The sequence below is a fragment of the Hypanus sabinus genome, chromosome 3 (assembly GCF_030144855.1).
Source record: "Hypanus sabinus isolate sHypSab1 chromosome 3, sHypSab1.hap1, whole genome shotgun sequence".
In the NCBI taxonomy this organism is placed as follows: Eukaryota; Metazoa; Chordata; class Chondrichthyes; order Myliobatiformes; family Dasyatidae; genus Hypanus; species Hypanus sabinus.
Window position 1 is genome coordinate 151317915 of NC_082708.1, and position 25602 is coordinate 151343516.

A 25602-nucleotide genomic window follows, 5' to 3' on the forward strand; every position below is an offset into this window, starting at 1 on the left:
GAAGACATCTCCTTCGTCCTGGAATGAAAAGCCTCACCCTGAGAGCGGATGCGGCAGAGACAGAGGAATTGTGAGAAGGGTATAGCCTTCCTTTACATTCCTTCACCCCACTTTTCACTTCTTCCATCATTCCCTTGTCATTTCACCCATCCCCACTGATCTCCCTCCTGGCACTTATCCCTGCAAGTGGTAGAAATACTACACCTGCCCAATCACCTTACTCCAACTCCTCTAATCAGAACTCGAGACTGTTCTTTCAGATATACATCTGTTGGAGCCGTCTACTGTCTCTGATGTTCCCAGTGTGGCCTCCTCTACATTAGTGAGATCCACCATTGATTGGGGGACTGCTTTGACGAGTACCTCAGCTCCATTTGCAAAAAGCATAATTTCCCAGTGGCCATTCCAATTCCTACACTTCCATTCCGACTTGTCGGTCCGTGGCCTCCTCTTTGGCATGATGAGGTCACGCTCAGGTTGGAAGAGCAACATCTTGTTTTCCGTCCAGGTAGCCTCCCAGCTTCCAGTAATTATTTCCCTTCCCCCTATCATTCATTTCCCTACTCTAGCCCCTTACCTCTTCTCGTCATCTTCCTCTCACGTCCCCCTGATGCCCTCTTCCTTTTTCTCCCATGATCCACTCTCCTCCCCTATCAGATTCTGTCTTCGCCAGCCCTTTACCTTTTCCAGTCATCACCTCCCAGCTTCTTTCTTCACCTATCACTTCTTAGCTTGTCCTCCTCCCCTCCCCTTCTTAGCCTGGCTTCTCCCCACTTCCTTGCCAGTCCTGATGAAGAGTATCAGCCCAAAACGTCAACTGTTCTTTTCCACAAATGCTGCCTAACCTGCTGAGTTCCACCAACATTTTGTGTGTGTTGAACCAAATATATTTATTTTCACCTCAGTCCCAAGAGGATAACAACTTATTACAAGACAGTAGGCCTAGACTTTCGGCCATGCGCATTAGAGGAGTTATTTTGGAGTAGAATGCTCGGGAATTGAAATTGTTTATAACTTACGTAGGTGATCTACTTTCCTTCCAATTTCCATTTTATACTAGAGGCAGTGGAAGGCAGAGGGTAGAAATCACAAAATACTACATTTTAATAAAGGGAAGTGTTTTTTCTTTGGAAATAAAGCTTATGTCTACATTATGAAAGATATCCAAGCAGTGCAAAATATTAATAAACAATGCTTTGGAATTTCTTCAGATACTGTATTAAATGAATGCTCTCTTGGGTGTTGCGGGAGGTTAAATGACAGGCAGTTTCTCGAGTATGGCCATGATGAAAATCATTAATGGAATAAAATGATTCTCATGTTTTCATAACTTTCAGAGAAGGATTTGAGGAACCCATTATGTAGAGCTCCTTATAAGAAAGTGATTGTGTGCAGCTGACAAGATAGAGGAGGGGTATGAGGTGCTACGGACTAGGCATTGAGAAATTCGGTACAGATCAGTCTGGATGGATTGGTGCTGAATGGTTCAGTTCCATGTATTATGACTCTTACAGAGTGAGGCAATAAGAATCAACCATCTCTTTCCAAATTAATTAGTCCTAATTCTTTTTAAAAATAGAAGATGTATATTTTTTACTTGAGGCTTGCGCCTCAAAGGCAGATGTATGGAGGTCATGTTATAAACAGAACAATCGGTAAATCAATGAATGAGGAAGAAGTTAGAAGAAAAGCTGAGGGAATGACAAAGAGGCAAAAGGGAAGTTGGCTGTTTTTCCAAATAGGACCCTGTTGGTTGCAGGTTTAGCACTGGTAAGGGAAAGGAAGGAACAGGAGCTCAACAATTGAAGTTCAAAATAGTGTAGAAAGAAAGGCAATTCAAAAACAAGTTGCTTAATCCTTAAAAAATCTGCTTTCTTCATTAGTCAGAACATAACATTTAATAAAACACAGACAAGATGCTGGAGGGACTCAACAGGTCAGGCAGCATCTATGGAAAAGAATCAACAGTTTATATTTAAGGCCAAAACCCTTCTTCAGGTCCTGATGAAGGGTCTTGGCCCAGAATGCCAACTGTTTCACACTTTTCCATAGATGCTGATTGAACTGCTGAGCTCCTCCAGCACCTTGTGTGTGTTACTGTTGATTTACAACTTCCACAGAATTTCCCGTGTTTGAACATTTAATGATATATATACAATTATCTTTACCCCTATTGTTTTTTAAACCTATTTGATGCTCTCTATCTGGCCTTGCCTTAATAAACTGCTGTCAACAAATGAAAGACTGCCGAACAACAAGAAGCATGTGTGAAAGACACAATGCCAGATTAAAACACGGGACATCCATTGTTAGATATGGATTGTGCTGTTGTGTAGAAGGTACTGAACAGAGGGGTCATGAAATATGCTCTAAAATGGACACGTATTACTATTACCAAGGAGAATATCTAATGTGGAATTATAATTTAAATAATTGGTAGAATTGGCAATCTCTTGTTTCCCCTTTCCAAACAAAGATTGTTTTGCATTTTATGTCATTTGTTGGTAAATAAAACTAAATAAAACTGTTGTATCTTCTTATCAAAGGATTTACCCAAAGATGTTTTAACACTACTGAGAAAATGCCTAACCTACTATCCATCCAAAAGGTAAGTGCTTGCATCACATCAAAACAAATTCCAAAACTTCACATATAATTTTTATATTTTAATAATTTGAGCAGGTGATATCAGTGATTAGTTAGAGCATTGAATTTTTGCTGGTTTAAATTCTCAGTGGTACACGACATTTAAGGTACAGTAATTATTATGGGCTGAGTGCAGGTTGGTGGGACTAGGTGAGGGTAAGTGTTCGGCACAGACTAGAAGGGCCGAGATAGCCTGTTTCCATGCTGTAATTGTTATATGGTTACATCATTAAAAACTTGCCATAATCATCTGTCAAAATATAACTATGTATAAAATCTAATGTCCGTGAACTTGAACATAAAATTTTCTCAAATGATGTTAGCATAATTGAAACAGTCCAACTAAAAAAAAAACTTCAAAACATTTTCAAGAGGGCTGACTCAAAGTATCAGACTTTCAGGACTTGGTCTAACTTGGCTCTCTGTGCATTCTCAGAGAAATGCAGAAGACCAACAAGACCTGGAGATTAGATACCAGACCATCTGATATTTTCCTGTGCCTCTGCTGACTCAGTGGAAAACTAAATGCAGAGAAGAGTTTGAGTTATTTTACTTAACTTTAGTAGTTTAAAATCAGTCAGATTTCTTATCATTGACATATGACATAAAATTTGATGTTTTGCAGCATCCGTACAGTACAAAGATATAAAAATCTAGAAAGTACATGAAAAAAAGTAATAATGAGGAAGTATTCATGGATTAAGGACTGTTCAAAAATTTAATCGCAGAGAGGAAGGAACTGTTTCTGAATCCTTGAGCGTAGGTCTTCAGACTCCTGAACCTCCTCCCTGATGGTAGTAAGGAGAAAAGTCTGTGTTTCAGATGATGAAGCTCCATGAAGCGCCGATTTGTGATTGAATTTGAATTGAATGATCTTTATTGTCATTATATATAGGTACAATGAATCTTCTCAGGCAATTAAATAAAGCAGTAGGTGAAAACAAGACAGGAATATAAAAGAAAACAATATTAAATAGATAAATAGTAGAAAATAAGTTGCAGCAGCACCAGACTATCACAGTAATGCACAAAGTGCCGTTAGTGCAAGTATTTGAGTCCTTGTGTGTGCATGTGTGTGCTCATAGTTTCAATCATTGCTCTGTGGGAGTGGTGTGATGGAGGACACAGCTCTGGGGTTGAAGCTATTCCTCAGTCTATTCTATTTGTTCTGGTTTTTAGTGTCCTGAACCTTTTGCTGGACGGCAGCGGGTCAAACAGGGAGTGGCTGGGGTGTGTGGTGTCTCTGGTTATGCTGATTGCTTTCCTCCTGAGTCTACTGGAATAGCTCCATCCTGATGATGTTGTTGATAGTGTGGGATGTTTGTGTTTGTGATGGAGCTGGCTGGGTCTAGAATCCCCTGCAGTCTTTAGCAATACTGATCCTATGATTTCATTCTCTGAAGCTGACATGCAAACGGGAGGATGAACCATGAAAAATATTCGGTCTGGGTGCGCACCTGGCCAAATACTAAAGATGTGTGCTGATCAACTAGTGGGTGTGTTCACTGAGAACTTTAACCTCTCACTTAGACAATGTAAGGTACCCACCTGCTTCAAGCAGGCTTCAATTATACTGGTGCCCAAGAAGAGCCTGGTGACCTGCCTCAGTGACTATTGCCCAGTAGCACATACATCCACAGTGTTGAAGTGCTTTGAGAAGTTGTTGATGAAACATATCAATTCCTCCCTGGGAGGCGACTTAGATCCACTCCAATTTGCCTACCAAAGCAACAGGTCCACAGCAGAGGACATCTCATTGGCCCTTGCCTCAACCCTGGAACATCTGGACAGCAAAGATGCATGCATCAGGATGCTCTTTACCGACTCCAGCTCAGCATTCAATATCATCATCCCCTCAAAACTAAACAATAAGCTCCAAGATCTTGGCCTCAGTACCTCCTTGTGCAATTGGAGCCTGGATTTCGTCACTTGCAGACCCTGGTCAGTTTGGATTGGCAACAGCATCTCCTCCATGAGCTCAGTCAGCTCAGGTGTAACACAAGGCTGTATGCTTAGTCCCCTGCTCTAGTCACTTTGCACTTTTGGCTGTGTGGCTAATACAGCTTCAGTGCCATATTCAAGTTTGCTGACGACACCACTGCCGTAGGCCGAATCAAAGGTGGTGACAAATCAGCAAGTAGGAGGGAGATTGAAAATATGGCTGAGTGATGTCAGAACAACAACTTCTTACTCAATGTCATTAAGACCAAGGAGCTGATCATAGATCTCAGGACAAGGAAACCAGAGGTCCTTGAGCTAGTCCTCATCAGAGGATAGGAGGTGAAAAGGGTTAGTGACTTTAAATACCTTTGTGTTATAATTTCAAAGGATCTGTCCAGGGCCCAGCGCTTAAGTACAATTACAAAAAAAAGCATGGCTGTGCCTCTACTTTCTTAGGAGTTTCCAGAGATTCGTCATGACATCTAAAACTTTGGCAACCTTCTGTAGATATGTAGTGGAGAGTATATTGACTGGCTGCACCACGGCCTAGTATGGAAACACCAATGCCCATGAACAGAAAATTCTACAATAAGTAGTGATTACTGTCCAGTCTATCATAAATAAAGCCCTCCCAACCACTGAGCACATCTACATAAAACACTGTCGCATCCATCATCAGGGATCCCCACCAAACAAGACATGCTCTCTTCTTATGCTGTCATTAGGAAAAAGGTACAAGACTCACACCACCTGGTTGAGGAAGAGTTACTACCCCTCAGCCATTAGGCTTTTGAATCAAAGGGGACAACTTGACTCAAGTTCATAGCATTGAGATGTTCCCACAGCCAGTGGACTCAATTTCAAGCACTGTTCATCTTATTTTCCCGATATTTATTGTTTATTTATTTGTTTGTTTATTTATTTATTATTGTTATTTCTTCTGTTTGTATTTACAGTTTGCAGTCTTCTGCATTCTGGTTGAATGTCCTAGTTGGGTAATCTTTCATTGATTCTGCTGTGATTATTATTTTATAGATTTATTGATAATATGCACAAGAAAATGCATCTTAGTGGTGAATATGGTGACATATATGTACTTAGATAATAAATTCACTTTGAGCTTTGAACTTTGACTTTCAAGACTCCATATCAGGCTGTGATGGAACCAGTCAGAATGCTGTCTATTATACATTTATAGAAATACAGTCTTTGGTGATATACCAAATCTCCTCGCTCATAATGAAGTGGGGCCATTGCTGTGCCTTGTTCATGACCACATTGATGTCCAGGATAGATCCTCTGATTTGTTGATGCCCATGGACTTGAAGTTGATCACCCTTTCCACCACTGATCCATCAATGAGGACTGGTGTGTATTCCCCTGACTTTCCCTTCAGCTAAGCATGCATCCTTGAGGTGTACTTGTGTTGATGATCAGTCGGAAGATGTTTACCTATCTGCATTGACTGGGGTTTCCCAATAAGGAAATCAAGAATCCAGTTGCAGAGGAAGGTTCAGAGGCTTGATTGTTAGTATTGGCGGAATAATAGTGTTGAACACCAAACTGTAATCAAAAAACAGTATTCTGGTGTATGTATTTTGGTTGTCTAGGTGGTCCAAAGAACTTAGAAGATTTTAATACTTTTATTTTTTAACTTCTGTTATGTAAATGTATATGAAAAGTGTTTAAGTGTGTCTGACAAACTCTAGCCTTTCTGCACCTTAGTCGTAACTCAGAATCAACTCTGCCTCACCAGATGCCTCACAGGTGTATAGCATACTCAGCTATTCATATTTAGATATATTAATCCTGAGCAGGCAGCAGTTTCCAGTCCAGGAGGATATGCCCAATGTCTCCCATCAGTCAGAAATAAAGCTTGGAATAATAGGTCCATTAAATTTATCATTAAAATTATCTCCTCCATCCCCTTGGCAATAAACAGGCTAATCAGGGTTTCCCTTCAACGTGAGAAAGGCATTCCTAGTTAATGAAACACATTCACTTGAAGTAAGAGCAGTCAAAACACTTGTTAAAGTTGCTCTGTTGCATAGTTAATTATTACATTTGCATTGGATGTCCATTTATGCAAGTTGCTCTCCAAAACATACTTTCCTGAGCTAATGATCACATAAGTGTTGTGATCCTGTTGGATTAATGCTGATGTGTTCTGAATCTGTTTGCCTGGCAGGCCTACTCCAGCTGAACTGTTGAAAGATAGCTTATTCAGTGAAGTTTCTGCCTTGTACACACCCTTCCGCAAACCTGATGGCCTCTTCTCCTCTTCTCTACGTTGTGCTGATCTGAGCATCCCTGATAACTTGGAAGCATTCTGCAAAGGTGAGGAATCTTTGGAAATTATTTCTATGCCATACTCTGATGTTAGCTAAGTTGGACAATATGTACTAAGAGGTAACTAACACGATCTGTAGCAGTTATCTCTCAGAATCTGTAAACCTTCTGAAGATCTTTTTACTGGTTATTAAGCATCTACCTGAACCATCAATGCAGGATTCTATAACTGGCTCTTTAAGCGATAGGTACCGTTAAAGGAACAATTGGTACAGAATTCTATGACGTACTAAATTATACGTTGTGACTTTTCATGATATTGAATTGCCTGGTTAAGTGCTAGTGATACCCTCATGGCTTTGTGGATATTGGACCCAAAACAAGCAGACCTCCCTTCAAGGGTATGGTTTCTGAATTAAGCATAAATTACACTATAATCCATTGCAAGAGATGATTTCTCCCTTTAGTTTTGTATCTGTTTTTCTGTCCATCAATTTGGCAGATGTAGCCAAACTAATCTTTCTTGAGCACTTTTCCAGTTACATCACCCTTTTCTAGTCATGGGCTCAATAATTTCCTGTCTCAGATTAGATGGAATATGATTCTCAAGCTCACTGCTGAGAATATATAACTGAAGACAGTCTGTAGCACTACACACTTCTTCACAGCTTCTATCTAGTTTTTAATACAAGTTGGTTCTCAAATAGTTGATTTGTTCAATTATCACGTAAATGATGTTTGTTGTCAGTACAGAGAAATTTGAAATGAAGTCAGGGTATGCTAGAAAGATTCAGTAAATTGAGCAACATCAGTGGAGAGCATGATACAAACTTAGGCTGTAACCTTTTGTCATTAAGCTGAGGTATAGGTGCCTGGTGCTAAAGTAAGTAAATCATCAGCTATATTTTATGTTTAACGTTTGTGCAACATGCTGTTGTTGGCTATAGAAAGTAATTGATCAAATATAAATGAAGTAAATCACGAAATATTGCAAATGATATGGCCCATCATATTTGCAACAGTTGTTTAAAAAAGCTGTACAACTAATTACAATGCCCAGCCCATACTTTATCCGTCAAGCTTATATTTTGCCTCCGTTGGAGTATTTATCTAATTGCTATTTGAATCCATCCCCAACACCCTTAAGGGTAGACCATTCCAGATCATCATAACTTCATGAAAGAAAAAACTTCCATCATTGCCCTCTGGTTGGTTCTTTTGTCAAATACCTCAACTCTGTGTCCTTTAATTAGTAACCGATCTGCCAATGGAAGTGTAAAGCTTAGTACGTTTCCTTTTGGAATGTTGAATGACATAATTTTACATAACCTTTTCAATGAGGACTGCATGCTTCAGCATAAATAGATTTAGTACGAAACAGAAGAAGCTACCACAGAAGTGCGTTAGGTAAAAGGGAAGGCTTTTAGAATGCTAGCCTTCATTTCAAGGGCTTTGCCTAATTAAAATGGGAAATCTTCCTGTAGCTATACGAAGTGCTGATGAAACTATCTCTAGAGTAATCTGAACAATTTTGTTACACCTATTCATTGGAAATGAAGGTTTGGTGATGTGATCACTGATACAGAGAGTGATTGTCCTCTGAGGAAAGGCTGAACATATTGGGACTCTACTCATTGGAGTTTAAAATCATGAGAAGCAATCTTAATGAAACCTACAAGATTATTAAGGGTGAAACAGAACATACATTGAGAGACTTCTTCAAGAAGATTCCAGAAACCAAAATAAGATGGTGCCCATTAAGAATCATTAAGAACGAGATGTGGAAGAATTTCATCTCCCAGGAGATTGAGTGTCTTTGGAACTTATTGTCATAGTAAGCTGTGGAGGCAGGATCCTTGGATTATTTAAGGCTGAGATAAATGGATTTCTAATTAGTAAAGTATTAAGCATTATAGGAAAGGTCAGAAAAATAGACTTTAGGAATGTTGGATCAGCCATAATCTTACTGGATACTGGAGTAGTTTAAGAAGCCAAATTACCTACACTTGTTCATACTTCCTATGGACTTAAGTGCGTCACGAAGTTACTGGAGGAGAATTTAGTCCCTCAAACCCAATCTGGCATTCAGTTGGATAATGTATTTTTTGTATCATAACTTCAGATAACTTCATGACCCAAAGAATGCGAGGCTTGCTGTGAAGGAGTTCTTTCCTGACATATCTGTTAGTCCCCATTGTTCTGGACTCCTTTGCAAGCGAACATATTTCTAATTGGTGGTCTAATTTCAGATGATTAAAGAATCAGGTAGATAATATTCCAGTAAAGAATATAACAGTAGAACCTAGGCCCAATTTAACCATTGTAACATAGCATAGGTAAAATGAAAAGTTACACTGCCCTTGCATCCTTTCAAAATACACGATCTCTCATTGTTATGGTAGTTCTTATTGTTATTGCCATTGAAATCAAAATTTCAAGTTGAAGTAATTTTGCTCAATGACAATTTTGGTTGTGTAACAATTGAAATGAAGTCAAATGAGAAAATTATTCACAGTGATTATTGTTTTTTATTTATGAAGAAGAAGAATATCTATCAGAAAGAACTATTAATGAAGTCTATTATCTATGGTGTTTGGCTGGAGGCGACTTGGAAAAAGAACTCGCAAGCAAAGGAATCATTCGTTCTAAACCACCTATTTGCACATTGTCAAAGTAAGTCAGCAAATTGCTCTTGTCACTAAGTTCCTCCAGTGTTGTGTTTGTTAGTAGCGTCCACTTTGTACTGTATTGTAAAAAACTGATCGGACAATTACAGATTAGTTATGTAATTTAGCATCTACACATTTGCAGTGCTCAAATTACGTAACTATCCTTGTCTTAAAAATTTGAATTGGCAAGGTTATATAAATGAAACATCCAACTTAAAATAATTCAGAAATTATTAAAACCATTCAGGGGATCACTATGTACCTGTGGAAAATTGCATACAAAGTTAATGCTTCTGGTTGATGACTGCAGATTAACCCAGCTCTTGAGTGCAATTTGAGGATGAACTGATGATCACTGACTAAGTCTTTAATCAGATAGTTTAGAAATTTTTCAAATAAAACTACACAAAGGTAAAGAAAAAGCAGATATCTCTTACATGTCTATTGAGTGAAGAACAAATGGAGCACATTTTGACAAAACATTGATAAGAGTGGGCAATTATCTTGCTGATACAGTTCAATGTGCATCTTGAAAATCTTTACATCTGTTTTTATTGCAAATGTACCTGGATGCATTTATAATGGAAATAATGTGTGTAAGCTTGTCTTGTTGTATTTAACATACTTCTGGTAACGGAGGCATTCCTTCAACCACACAGTCTTCGCAAGCATACACTTCATGGCTACTTTATTGGGTACCCTAAAGTGGCTACTAAGTACTAACGGTCTTCTGCTGTAGCCCATCCACTTCAACATTCGACATGTTGTGTGTTCAGAGATGCTCTTCTGCACACCACTGTTGTAACATGTGGTTAATTGAGTTATTGTCACCTACCTTTCAGCCTGGCCACTATCCTCTGACCTCTCTCACTAGCAAGGTGTGTTCGCCTAGAGAACTGCCATTCCCGGGATGCTTTTTGTTTCTCGCACCATTGTACATGCATATCTATGGAGATCAGCAGTTTCTGAGATACTCAAACCACCCCCCCACCCACCATCTGGCACCAACACATTTCTTCCTCATTTTGATATTCAGTCTGAACTACAACTGAACCTCTTGACCATGCAAGCATGTTATTATGCATTGAGTTGCTGCTTCATGATAGGCTGATTAGATATTTAAATTATTAAACAGATCTTCCTAATGAAGGGGCCACTGAGTGTATTTACCATTTTTGTTCAATGTCATTTAATACCTTTAATATCTTTATCATAGCTGGCTAAAGCTATTAGATGGCACTTGTATATATTGCTAATTAGAATTCAGATTCTGATATCTTAGCTGTAGCCGGCTGTGATAATTATTTAACAAGGCAGATTCTATTAAAAATATTAAAGCAGGAATTTATAATAGAAATATGAAAAGATGAACTGAAATAAATCAGTCATATTTGGCATCATCGTACTTCAGAGATGAAACGTGCTTGTGTGCCTGTGAAAACATTGCAGGAATTTAGATGGAGTGTTCACAGAGAGCAAAGTACTCATGCAGGATCATGCAGGAAATTGCTGGCAAACTTGGGGCAGACTGCTGGGATTTAGTCCATAATTAGAACCAAGTTAAGGACTTAGTGTATCTGTTGAATCACTGCTAAACTCATGTGGAGCTCAGATGCAGAACACAAATTTGCTGAAATTCTGCAGCACTTACACTGTTCAGGGATCCTGTGTCAGGTTATATTCAGTCAAGAATCTGTAAGCATATTCATTGACTAGAAATTTTATGTCCACGATGATATAAGAATAGGAGTAGGTACACTTTGTACTTTGAAAAAATGTATTTCTTTGCAGTAATGCTTTCAATTATTTAAAAGCATTTTGAAGTGTTTTAAGTAATTGTAGATTTCTTAATTTAAATTTTAGAAACATAGAAAAATGTAGAAAAATGCAGCACAGTACAGGCCATTCGGCCCACAATGTTGTTCTGACTCTTAAACCCTGCCTTCCATATAACCCTCCACCTTAAATTCCTCCATATACCTGTCTAGTAGTCTCTTAAATTTAATAGTTGTGATTATAGTGGAAACATGATTTTCTCACTGGAAGTTCGTGAGCAGTGGTATTCCACAAGAATTAATGTTGGGATCTCTATTGTTTGTAATATGTATCAATGATAGGGATGAAAAGAAAGTGGTCTGCTTCATAAGTTTGCAGCCAACTCAAAAATAGATGAAGTTGTGGATTATGAGGAAGGTTGTTAGAGGAAACAACAGGATCATGACATTTGAACGGAAAAATAGTAAATGGAGCTTAATCTGAACAGGTGTTAAGTGATACATTTGGGGAGATCAATTGTAAGAAGAAAGTGTACAGGACCTTCAGAGTATTGATGTGCAAGAGAAATCCCAAGGTGCAAGTTTATAACTCCTTGAGGTTGGCAAGCCAAGTGGATATAGTGGTGAAGAAGACACGTAGTATGCTTCGCCTCCTTTGGTTTGGGCTTTGTTGGAAAACCACACTGCAGCAATACAAAACTATGATTTGACCACATTTAGGAATATTTAATACAGTTCTGGTCACCACATTATAGGAAAGGTGTGGAGGCTTTGGACAAGTGTTACATCAAGATGCTGTCTGCATTGGAATGTAACAACTATTAATAGAGGTTGGACAACTTTGGATTGTTCTTTTTCTGAAGCATCAGAGGTTGAGGAGGGACCTGATAGAATAACATAAAGTTATAAGATTCATGGGGTGGATAGTCAGTCTATTTTCCGTGGTGGAAATGTTAAAGACTAGAAGGCATAGCCTTAAGGTGAGAGGAGGACTTTTTAAAGTAGGTTTTTGTCTTGCAGAGGGTAGCAGGTGCCTGGAATGTGCTATCAGGGCAGATGGTGGATGCCAATACAGTTTTGCAGTAGAAGCTTCCTCTTTTGATGATTCTGCCTTTAGACTCATTAAGAGGCAATTTACATCAGCCATTTAACTTCCGTTATCTTTGGGAAGAAACCCAGGCTGCAACAGGGAGAATAGATAAATATCACAAAAGGTCAGGATCACACCTGGGTCCCTAGTGAACTAATTGGTGTTTCATCATGCTACTGATAAACTAATAAATTGCCTAGCCAAAGCATTTGTTACATAATGAACTGAAGTGTCCTTAAAGAATTTTGTTTTTTTTTCTGTGTATAACTTTGGGTGTTGCATTATAGTTTTAGGAACAACTTTAACAAAGTCTGTGAATCCATTTCTACCAGTCAGTGCATAGATGTCTCTGCAGTACACTCAGTTACTGATTATGGAATAACTAATAACAATTCAAATTTTCCTTGTGTTTTAAGTTTCATCTTAGAAGATGGAGAAAGCTTTGGACAAGTAAGAGACAGAAGTTTCCTGCTTGATGACACTACATTGATGTTGTCATTATGTCAACTTAAGAATGTAAGTGATAAAAATAATAACTCTTTAATAATTAAACCCTTGTGCATCAGTGACTAATACAAGACTAAAGATAAACAATGTAATAATTAAGTAAAAACTTGGTTTATTGGTGATTTTCAAAGTTTTGTAGAAACATTCAGTGGATAAAAATATTGTGCTTGAATGAGATCACAATGAACTCTGTAGCATGGACTAGGAGCTATTTTATTCAGAGCTCAGAATCCTATCCTTGCATCGCAACATAAATTTACCTCATATAAACTTTCCCTTTCTGTCTAGTATGTTAACTTTAGGTGCTTATTAATGGTCTTTTATTCCAATTTTCAAATCATTGACTTTGTTTATCCTCTGTCAGTGATCTCAGTCCTCTGACACTTTAGCTGTGCCTTACTATGCCCTTGCTTGCCCACCACACTACTGATCTTTCATCTTGCCTTTAATTTCTCATTGCTTTTCCACACTTCCACCACACACACACACACACACACACACACACACACACACACACACTTCCACCACACACACTTCCACCACACACACTTCCACCACACACACACACACACACACACACACACACACACACTTCCACCACACACACTTCCACCACACACACACACACACACACACACACACACACACACTTCCACCACACACACACACACACACACACACACACACACACACACACACACACACTTCTGCTTAGCTTTGACTATTTCCTTCTAAAATCTGCATTTGGAACACAAGATGTGCTATAACAATAAGAGATTTATTGATTGTAGCATTGAGCTTAATACATTTCTAAGTTTAATAGTTACTGTCAAAATAATTTTGTTATTGCCTCCCTGAATAAACTGAGATTAATAAATGAGAATCGGTGCACTTCCCATTTCCACTCTCATTTATATTCTTAATCTTCAGGTTATCCACTGTTCTGACTAATATTCTCTTAAGTTCATGGTAGAAGCCTACATGTAAACCTTTTCTGATTTACCATTCATTTATTTGCATATGAGACTGGCTTGTCATTTTAATATGTAAGTTGAGTTTTTAATTTCTTCTTTTCTAGAGATTGAAAGATGTTGCTGGAGAAGCATTTTATCCCTTGCTGGAAGATGAGTGAGTCCTGTTGATTAATTGATTCTGAAACAAGTTATTATTTAGTCGGCATTTCAAGTGATTTCAAAAACACAGAACTAAACCTTAGTCATCTGTGGAAATGTGTATCTCACTGCTATAGTGGGAAGTTGAAGTTTATAGGACTGCATTATGGACCAGAGATCTGCTATGATCTGAAGATTTCGGAAGATGGAGGAGCTGGATTTGAAGAAGTGATAAATTTTTAAATGAGTTTTTGAGTTGCTTTAACTCATCTAATTCTATATTTAAAACTCAACTTTATGTCAATTCTGTAGAGTCATAGTGTATTACAATGCAGAAACAGGCCCTTTGGCCCATCTGGTGTGTACCATTTATCTGCACCCAGACCATAGCCCTTTCATTCTTTTCTCATCCATGTACCAATATAAGCTGCTCTTAAACGTTAGAATTGAATCTGCATATAAAACCATAAGACCGACCCATTAAGTCTACTCCGCCATTCCATCATCTCAGATTTATTATCCCTCTCATCCCCATTCTCCTGCATTCTCTGTGTAACCTTTGGCACCTTGATTAATCAAGAATCTGTTAATTTTGCTTTAAGCGTACCCAATAACTTGGCCTCCACAGATTCACTACCCTCTGACTAAATTCCTGTGAGTACAGGCCCAGGGCCATCATATACTCCTCATGCATTAACCCTTCCATTCCTCGAATCATTCTCGTGAACCTCCTCTGGTCCCTCTCCAACATCAGCACGTCTTGGATAATGGGCCCAAAACTGCCCATAATATTCTTAAGTGCGGTCTGGCCAATGCTTTATAAAGCCTCAGCATTACATCCTCAGATTGTTTCCCCTCAGATTCCCCTTACATATTTCACCTTTCACTCTAAATCTATGATCTCTAGTTCTGTTCTTGCCAGCCTTGTGGGGGAAGAAACCTGCATGCATTCAACCTATCTATACCCTACATAATTTCATATACCACTATAAGATCTACCCCCATTCTCCTTCACTCCAGAGAATAAAGTCTTAACGTATTCAACCTATGATTTATAAAGGCCATTGTGGCAAAAGCTCACTTTAAGACCCCATCTTGCTGTGATGCCATTTTCAAAGAATTTTGGATCTTTATTCCCATATCCCTTTGTTCTACCACACACCTCAGTGCCCTACCTTTCGCTGTGTAAGTCTTACCCTTTTTGTCCTCCACCTTACACTTGACTGCATTAAAATTCCAACTTCCATTTTTCAGTTGGTCCAGATCACTTTGCAAGCTTTGATAACCTTTCTCACGGTCACTACGCCCCGATTTTCGTACCCTAGCCCTTATAATACCTTCTAATATTTCTCCTACAACTGATGTTCGGTTCACTGGTCTAAATTTCCCAGCTTATTCTCACTGCCTTTCTTGAACAGCGGAACCACACTAGTTATCCTCCTGTCTTCTGGCACCTCACCCGTGGCTAAAAATATTTTAAGTATCTCTGCTACAGTTTCTGCACTAGACTTACACAAGGTTCAGAGGGACACCTCATCAAGCCCTGGGGATTTATCCACCCTAATTTTCCTCAAGATAGCAAGCACCTACTCCTCTGTAATCTGGATATGATCCGTGATCTCACTACTCTTATTCCTATTCCTATAGAATCTGTGTCTGTTTCCAGAGTAAATACAGATGTAATGAATTATTTTAAGATATCCCCCATCTCTTTCAGCTCCTGCATAGAAGACTACCAATAGGACTAATTTTGTCCCTTGCTATTTTTATGCTCCTAATAGAGCTGTAGAAGCCTTTGGGGTTCTATTTCACCTTATCTGCCAGACCAGCCTCATATTCTATAGTTGCATTGCACTAGATATTCATTTCGTGAGAAAAATATGCGTGTCATTGGCTCCAACCATTATAAGCTATTTAATAAAGAAATAAAGCTATTACCCTGATCCTTACAATTTCCTACGGTATGTTTTAGATTCTGCGAGACGTATGGTCATGCTGCATGTAACATGTATTCAATTATCGAAACACACGTTTCACTACCGATCTGTCAGAAGCTGTAAAGAAAGAAAATGCAGGATTGATTTTTAGGGTTCTTGCTACCATCAAGACAAAGATGTTCAACTCTAAACATTAATTTATTCACTTGTTTAATATTTAATATTTCAAACAAAAAAGCAAACTGCTACAGATTAAAATCTGAATGAAGACAGAGAAAGCTGGAAAGGCAGTACTTCAAGTAGATGCTGCAGGGTGAGTGAAAGGGGATTAAAGCAAAAATACAGTAGATACTGAAAATCTGGAACAAAATGCCAGAGATACTCAACAAATCAAATTGCATCTATGCAGAGAGGAACAGAGTTGATATTTTAGAACAATGACCTTTCATCAGAACTGGATATGCGAGGAAGAAAGCATACTTGAAGTGGTTGAGCATATTTGTTTAATCTGCAAGGATGATACCTAATTTCCACTTGATTGTTTTTCTCTCACTCTTCTAAGTGCAGTGCAGGATCATCTATTCTGAAATATATATTTTGATATTCTATATATAGATGCTGAGTGACCTGCTGAATATTTCCAGCATTTTCTGTGTTCAGACAATTAGATAACGCTTTAGGACGTGAATGATTTATTTCAGAGAAATATCCATCCCAAAAGACATGCCCTCTTTCTCTTCACCTAACCCTCTCACTCCACAACTCTGTATCCAAATCTATGCTCAACTTTTCAGGATAACTCTTGGAAACATGGCTTGTCTGAGTAAATTCACATTCCTCTGAACTCTGAAATCTGACAATCATATTGAAATGAACACTGACAGCAATGAACTGCATAAATTGTGATAGGAGTTTCATGCGTTCACCTTCAATGCTTGATTTTTCACTTTTCCAGTACTGATAAGGTGCCTATGACCAGAAATGTTTATTCTGTCTGCAAAACTGCTAACAAAATGGTGGGGTATTTCCAACATGATTTGCAGACAATCTGTCAGTGGCATTTGAATAATGGAAGTGATTTTTCTTTCTCCCTGTTTCAGGAAAATCTCTATACAGGCATGTTCATGACATCCTGGTCTAACATCTCACATCTGTCAGAAGATACAGTTAATATCCATAATTTGATTAGAGACATTCCAGCATCTCATCCCTTTTAAATGGATAATTTTGGGGGGAAAATTTGTAATTGAACTTTATAAAGATTGTAACTTTAAATATAAATTTTAGCCATGCCAACAAATTATAATATTTGCCATCCACCTGGATGTTCTGAGATTGTACCTTGCACAATTTCATTTTCTGTCTATTTTTAGTTTAAGGTTTATATAAAGTTTATTTTTTTGCTGTCAGACTGCTTGCTTCAGAATTAAGTTTAGAGGAATTTCCTTGGATCTGCCATGATTCCAAGAATGACAAGGAAAGCTGAATTGGGTATAAAAATCTGTTCATACGTTTTCATATAATTTACCATTGCAAATGTTATGTACTATACATGGAATAAATTTTAATTGAAAATGCCAACTGCAACTAGGAACAGGAACAGATAGAGATGATTGTAAAATGAGGTGGCATTCTATGATAATTGACAAATCAACAAATTTAATAACATATGTCAATGGTAATAAACCTGAATATGATTCTGACAATTAAATTTTTAAAATGCAGGAATTTTAATAATTATGAACTAATCTTTGGTACTCCAAACAGCTTTTGAAATGCAATGCTTTTAATGTTTCAGACATGTTTGGAGATGGGTGACCAAAGAAATGACGTGGCACACTGTACTATGAATTTACAGAGATAAGCTGGTTTTCAATGGAGATTCAGTAGTTAACGTGCACTTCAATTGATAATTTTACACTTAGTAATGATCAGGCTGTATGCCCTGTGGTTAACAATCATCCATTTCTAAAACTGATAACAGATTTTATCAGATTCATTATTAACATCTGGACCTGCAACTGGTAACCTGCATCTGTGTATGCAATTTTGTAATATTTTCTTTAGAGACATGGAAAATAAACAAATGACTATTGAGCATAACACACAATATGTTACAGGAACTCAGCGAGTCACACAACATCTATGGAGGGGAATGAAAAATCAATGTTTTGGAACAAGACGCTCCTCAACCTGAAATACTGACTGTTTATTTCCTTTCATAGATGCTGTCTGAGTTGCTGAGTTCCTCCAGCACTTTGCATATGTTGAAGATTTCCATACTCTGCAGAATCTTTTCTGTTACTAAAGCATGTAAAGTTCCCCCCTTTAGTACTGTATTCTATGTTCTTTCACAGTCATATATTGGCCTGGAACAGCAAACATTCAAGAGATTTCAGTACATATAGATTAATCCATTCTGATGGATTTGGACTGTCTGTCCTGCTATTCATCTGCCTTTTCCCTATCAATAACTGCCATAACCCATCAATTTAACTGAATTCCCGACTAAGTTTGGTAGGCTTTTCTTCTGGTGCATCACAGGCTACGCTGGCTTCATCGACACCCACAGGAGATCACTTGAGGTGTCCACACATACACTGATGTCATTGCCTTTTCAGGCAATTCTCTTAAAAATATGTTTTTTATTTTGATGGATAATCCCTGGTATGCAAGGACTGTGTGAATAAAAACTTGTTCACTGTTCTCCATTGCATATTCTATACAGAGAGCAAACATTTTATGACCTGTATTATGAGTCTTAAAAAGCTAAAATAGAGTTACAAGCAGTAGCTTGATCAAAGTCATGGTGCTGTGTGCAGTCAAACCTCTCTCAACTCAGTTGGAATATAGTTCTCTTTAGTAGCTCCTGTTTGTTTAAATATCAGTGAGTTGGATAAGCTCGCATTTCATGTAATAACCTCCATGCAAAGAGATGACCATGTTCCTCTGTTTGTCGACTTTTAATGGACTATTTTAAATTATGTGTGGAAGATTAGTTACATATAAAAATTGAAACAGTTGAGCAGATATGATTTGATAAAAGCTTGGTATGATAGCGCTGCCAGGATTTGAGGTCTTGCTGTCCAGGGAAAGGTTGTGCAGGCTAGGACTTGACTCATTGGAACATACTGTAAGAGTTGTGGGTGACTTAACAGAGGTGTAAAAAACACGAGGGGTATAGATAGGGTGATTATTTTTCCCAGAGAAGGGGAATTAAAAACTAGAGAACATAGGTTTAAGATTTAAAAGCTACCTGAGGGGCAAGATCTTCCTGAAGAGAGTGATGCCTATATCCAAAAAGCTGCAGGAAAAAGTGGTTAAGGCAGATAAACTAATAGCACTTAAGAGATATTTGGGTAAGTATAAGGATAGGAGGGGTTTAAAGCAATATGGGCCAAATCTGGGCAAACAGGACCAACTTAGCTGGGCACCATGGGTTATGGATTATTTAGGACAAAGGACCTGTTTCCTTGCTGCAATATTATCCTCTACGCTACAGCAGGAGAATTTCATGATGAGGATTGTAGGTATCATTTAGTTATCTTGGTGGCAAACTGAAGGTGCAATAGTACCAGGTTAATTTGTATTAGTGGTGGGTTTTTTTAACTATGATAATTCCATCAAACGTTGAAACACTTACAGTAGTGTATTTTAAATACTTGTTTAGCAACATGACATGAAACTGCTTTTAAGAGGGATAACTATATTTATAGTAATTTACTAATAACATGACAAAGTTGCATGTAATTGTGTTTTGTCAGACAATGACAATGAATGAGAAGTATGAGTTAATGAAATGCTTGTTTTTCAACAAGATTCTTTAATCTAGTCACAATTTTGCTGTCCTAATTGGCTGTATAGAAGCATAGCATGGATGTACACTGGCCAAAATAACTAAAATTTATTGTGCATATTAATTTACATCTAACTCAATCTGCTCACATTAATAAGTCTTGATGTTCCAGTTTGGGATTTTTTTCTGACTAGAGAGCAGCCAGTGCATACCTCCAGGCTACCAGGATTCACATGGAATAAACACAGAAAAGAAAGAATTCAGGTAGTTGCATAGAATTTGTGAGCCTATTTCTCAAAACTAGAAAACCACAATTAGCTCACAGGATATAATTTAAATTGGCTTTGTTCTCAATAAATCCAAGCTGGATCCATTTTCACTGAAGTTCTAGTTTTGTTTTAGTTATATTAGATGTTGCATTACTTTACGGGTTAGGCTAGTCAACTCAAAGATGCCTCCTGTTAGTCTTGCCTTATCCTATTAGAATGCAGTATTTTTCCAAAATGTTATACATTCTTTTCTCTTTCATTTTTAAGGCAGTCAACTATATCACCTTCCAACAGCAACCAAGACCTTTCTGCTGCAGCTTCACTGCCTCTCATTATACGAGAGAAAGATACGGAATACCAGCTACACCGAATTATACTCTTTGACAGGCTTCTAAAGGTGAGATTCAAGTACTATTCTATTCAATTCAAGTTTTATTGTCATTTAGTCATTCATCAATACGCATGCATACAGCGAAGTGAGACAATATTACTCTGTGGCCAAGGTGCAAAGCACAATACCAACAGTCACACACAGCACAAAATGCACGTAGCACAAATGAGGTAGGAAGATACAGCCATGCAATAAAGAGTCCAAACTTGAGCCATCGAGTACCGCAGAGATCTGCAAACGACCACAACAGAGCTGGCCTCCGGCTGAGTGAATATTCGGGGGTGGGGGGGGGGGGGGGCGAGCAACACCAACTCCAACCTGGATACAATGCTACACTGCCCCAGGTGGAGTGCACCAGCTCCAACCCCTTTCTCCTGGCGGCTGTAAATGGGTAACACCGCAGCTCAAGGCCTAGTCCCCCAGCCCATAGGAGATAGCAAACACATATAGGATATCAGTAAATTACAACCATGCAAAATATAAATAAAACTCCAGCCCAGATGCTACGCCTTACTGTAAATTAGATCTGACGCTTTTGTCATATTGCCTACAGCACAAAGAGAGAGAAGCCATTCAATGGCAGCTTCTTCGGGTGAGAGTAGCCATTTTTCATCATGATGTTAATGAGGAAAATGTAATCATTTTGCCTTTTGTATATTTGAATATAATGAACATTTATTTTGTCCTTTTTTGACTGCCTTTAGTTAATAGCTTCTGGGCCATTCACTCCTTGTAAAGCTTGCAGTTGTTCCTCATCTTTTATTTCCTGTCTTATATTCAAACAACAGGATGGGATGTGCCACCAACAAATGAGACACTATTTTCTCATTATTGTTGTGGTATAAATTAAGCTTCTTATTGCCCTCATAATAATTGTGGCAATACTTACAATCACTGGTTTGGCGTTGTCACTGTTCTGAGGACGTGTCAGTGTTATACTGTATCAGTGAATGTTTTATTTTTCTTTACATATCCTTTGACTTCACTAAACAGGAGAGACTTGGAAATACTGACTACACTTCAATAAATATAATTTGTATATTCTAAGGGTTCGAAAAGATCCCACGATAAGTGATGAAAATAACAGTGGCTGATCACAACTCATTTTTATAATGTAGGAAGTCTGACAGAAATTTCTGGAGTGAAATTAATTATAGGAATCCAAAAGTTGCTGTTAATGTTTGTTTTAATGTAGTTTTCATTCGACATGGAATCCACGAATTAACAACGATTTGCTACAGGCTTTTTTCATAGTGATACGTCCTAGCAGGTAGATTAGGAGCACAAGCAAGGCACTCGGTTCATTGAGACAGCTCCACCATTTAATACATTTGCAGCTAATCCATTTGTACTCTCTACTATGTTTTCCTGTCTACTTGTTATCTTCAATCCCTTGCCTATTAAATATCTGGCTATTTCTGCTTTAAAAATATTCAGAGACTTTGGAGGAGGTCTGTGGAAGCAGTTTTCCAAAGGCTGTCAGTACACTGAGGAATAAATGAGCAATCCCTTATTTTTAAACACTGATCCCTGGTTCTATTTAGCCACATTAAGCAGCATATTTTCAACACACACTCTGTCAGAAGCCTTAAAGACCGGGTGTGCTTAAAATCATATCTTTTCACCATCTAAGCACTAGCAGGTTCAAATCTAGTCAATTCAACCTTTCCTTGTGAGTCTACCTGTGCATGAGTAAATGTTCTCTGAATTACTTCCAATTTATTACCATTTTGACTAAGAAAACCAACACAATGTACATGCTCCTGCTGTGATCTCACCTGTGCCCTCTATACCAATGTACAATCTCTCTATTTTTGTATTAAGTTCCAAAAGCCATTATGTTATTTTAGCTTTCCAACATACTTGCTGTAGCTGCTTAATAGCTTTTTGTAAATTGTGTACTTAAAAACCCAGATCCCACGACTTCCGAGAGCTAGCTTTACAACTCTCATCATTTAGCTAAAATGGTACTCATTTTTTTTCCTGCCAGGAAAGGCAATTTCACATTTTTCATTGTTCTCTATTTGTCATACATTTACCTACTTTCTTCATCTATCTTTGATACGTATCAATCTATCTGGATACCTACCTATCTAGGCCTCCGTAAGTCCTCTTCGGAGCTTAATTTTTGTACCAGATTGGTATCATCAGTAAATCAACAAACAAACATACCTTTTTTATACTTTCTTCCAAGTCATTTGGCTAAATTATAAAATTTGCAGCACTACCACTGATCCCTGTGGCACAGCATGGTTTGTATATTGCAAACCAGAAGAAGACTCATTTATGCTTACTTTCTGTTTCCTGCTAACCTGCCAAGCTACCATTGTCGCGAACACGAGGAAATCTGCAGATGCTGGAAATTCAAGTAACACACACAAAATGCTGGTGGAACGCAGCAGGCCAGGCAGCATCTATAGAAAGAAGTACAGTCGACGTTTTGGGCCGAGACCCAAGGGTCTCGGCCCAAAACGTCGACTGTACGTCCTATAGATGCTGCCTGGCCTGCTGCATTCCACCAGCATTTTGTGTGTGAAGCTACTATTGTCACTTGTTTTTTTCATCCAACATTATGAGTTTTTATTTTTTACAATAACCTTAGAATTCCTGAAGGCATCTGAGGTGCTGAATCCTCAGATGCCTTCAGGAATTCTAAGGTAAGGTATAACAATTAGTTTTGCTTTATCCACAGCACTGACAAGTAAATAATTTGGCAATTGGCAATTATTATCAAGTTCAAGTTTAATTGTCATTCAACCATACATGAATACCCATGAATGCAGCCAAATGAAACAGCATTACTATGGGGCCCAGGTGCAAAACGTAGTACCAATTGTCACACACAGCACAATGCACATATAAAATAGCAAGTACATCAGTAAAATATGGTCACACAAAAACATCCAAGACCCTAATATACCTTGTCTATAATGCAGCTTGTCTTCTGGCAAGCAGATATTGGGGGGATGGCACCGACTTCTGGGTCCTGACAAAGGGTCTTGGCCCGAAACGTCGACAGTTCTTCTCACTATAGATGCTGCCTGGCCTGCTGTGTTCCACCAGCATTTTGTGTGTGTTGCTTGCATTAAAGTGGATATTTGTTCTTCTGTACAAATTGAAGGGCTATTCCTTCATGTTACTTAATTTCCTGGTTGCCCATTTTGGAAAATTCTTCTCCTGCCCAAATTAGCCCTAGTTCTGTGGAGTGATTCTTGGCCTCTGCTTGGTTTCTTATCCGGTGCTTGGTTTCCTAATCTGGTATGTGTTGAAGATTAGAATTCAAATTGCTCATCATCCAAGTACTCTTAATTTGCTGAGTTTGCGATGTATTCTGCTCACTTCAGCTTGATTATTTTATATTTTGGAATTTACAACCAGAGATCAGGAGGAGCAGATTGAAACAAGTATTCAATTGTGAAACAAAGAAAGAAGAAACAGCATGATATTGATGATTTTTTTTCTTTTCTTCCTATTATTCAGGCTTACCCATACAAAAAGAATCAAATTTGGAAAGAAGCAAGAGTGGACATTCCTCCATTAGTTAGAGGTTTGACCTGGGCTGCACTACTTGGAGTAGAGGTTAGAGCCAGTTGTTACAAAAGTATTTTCCTCATTACATTTCTTAACAAGGTTAAATGAGGGATATATCTGATTCCCATATGGGTTCTTAAGTATTACTGCAGTCAGGGAATAGACATGGAACCAATGTCACAGCTATCATATGGTAATCCTATAATCTTCTGCCCTGTGTCTATTTATGTGCATTGGCAGATGACAAATATAGTCCATTGTGTAACAGTCTTGTGGATGGTTTAAAATTCATTTATCTGTAGTTAAAAATATCTGATTTGGCAGCGGTTACTGTTGAAATGTAAAGGTTAAATGAAGGTAGTTGGCTGCAATTGTGCCTTTCTGACAACAAAAATGGTTACATATCCACAAGTGTCGTCTTGCCTTGAGCAGCATTAGAGATCAGAATATGAATAAATTACTGTGTCCCCATTTTAAACTTGGGCTCTCTTCCCTTATACAGTACTTTTTATAAATTATTTAAACATTTTAACTTTGGGGAGAAGGGTAGGAAACTATGTAACATAATAAAAGATTGGTTTGTAGTGCATACAGGAATGAGATTTTTAAAAGGTTCAGAGGTTCATTTTATTATCAAAGTATGAACGCAGAGTACGACTCTGAGATTTGTCTTTTCCAGGTAGCCAGGAAATACAGAAAAGCCATGGTAAAACCATGGTAGTCGTTGAAAGAAAAGACATCAAGCCCCTCCCGTATGGGGAAGAAAAAGAAACAAACCTCGCAACCCCCAAGTGCTGTCTTGCACAAAAGCTAACAGATCACCTGCTCAGGCATGACAGCTAAAACATCAAACTCCTAACCCCTCCCACGCAAAAAGTGACAATAACATCAGACCCCCAACCCTTCCCTCACCCAAAAATAGTAACATCACCCACCTGCCAATCGGCAACAAGAAAGTAAACACAGAAAAACTGAAGGAGACCAACATAAACTACAGTCCACACGAATAATCACATATGTCTCAGAATTATGAAAACATCCTCCGTTAGCATTGAGGAGAGCAACAGCTTGAGCTCAGTCCTTCTGTTGGGTCTTCAAGTGCCAAGATATGGCTTCCAGCCTGACGCGGTCTCCCGTGAAGAGCGACATCCAGCCCGACACAGCCTCCCCTGGAGAGCACCCTCTGGCCCAAGTGGCCTCCCATAGCGAGCTACCTCCTGCCCAACATGGGGTCCCCTGGAGAGCACCCTCTGGCCCAAGTGGCCTCCCATAGCGAGCTACCTCCTGCCCAACATGGGGTCCCCTGGAGAGCACCCTCTGGCCCAAGTGGCCTCCCATAGCGAGCTACCTCCTGCCCAACATGGGGTCCCCTGGAGAGCACCCTCTGGCCCAAGTGGCCTCCCATAGCGAGCTACCTCCTGCCCAACATGGGGTCCCCTGGAGAGCACCCTCTGGCCCAAGTGGCCTCCCATAACGAGCTACCTCCTGCCCAACATGGGGTCCCCTGGAGAGCACCCTCTGGCCCAAGTGGCCTCCCATAGTGTGCTACCTCCTGCCCATGGAGAGCAGCCTCCGGCCCGACCTGTAGTGAAACCTGTTATTAACTTTTTTGTGACTCTAACCTGTCAAAATTGTTTTTGAAAAGCATA

The 25602-nt window shown here is 38.7% G+C and overlaps 1 protein-coding gene across 2 annotated transcripts in view; it reads left to right on the forward strand.

The window, feature by feature from the left end:
- Positions 1-25602, forward strand: part of tbck (TBC1 domain containing kinase) — a 229090-nt gene that overhangs the window by 61054 nt on the left and 142434 nt on the right. For both annotated transcript variants that reach the window (XM_059965386.1, XM_059965385.1), the window contains exons 9-15: positions 2547-2608; positions 6776-6924; positions 9417-9549; positions 12827-12926; positions 13996-14045; positions 20299-20428; positions 23903-24001. In XM_059965386.1, the coding sequence (XP_059821369.1) occupies positions 2547-2608; positions 6776-6924; positions 9417-9549; positions 12827-12926; positions 13996-14045; positions 20299-20428; positions 23903-24001 (723 nt within the window). The remainder of the gene's footprint in view (positions 1-2546; positions 2609-6775; positions 6925-9416; positions 9550-12826; positions 12927-13995; positions 14046-20298; positions 20429-23902; positions 24002-25602) is intronic.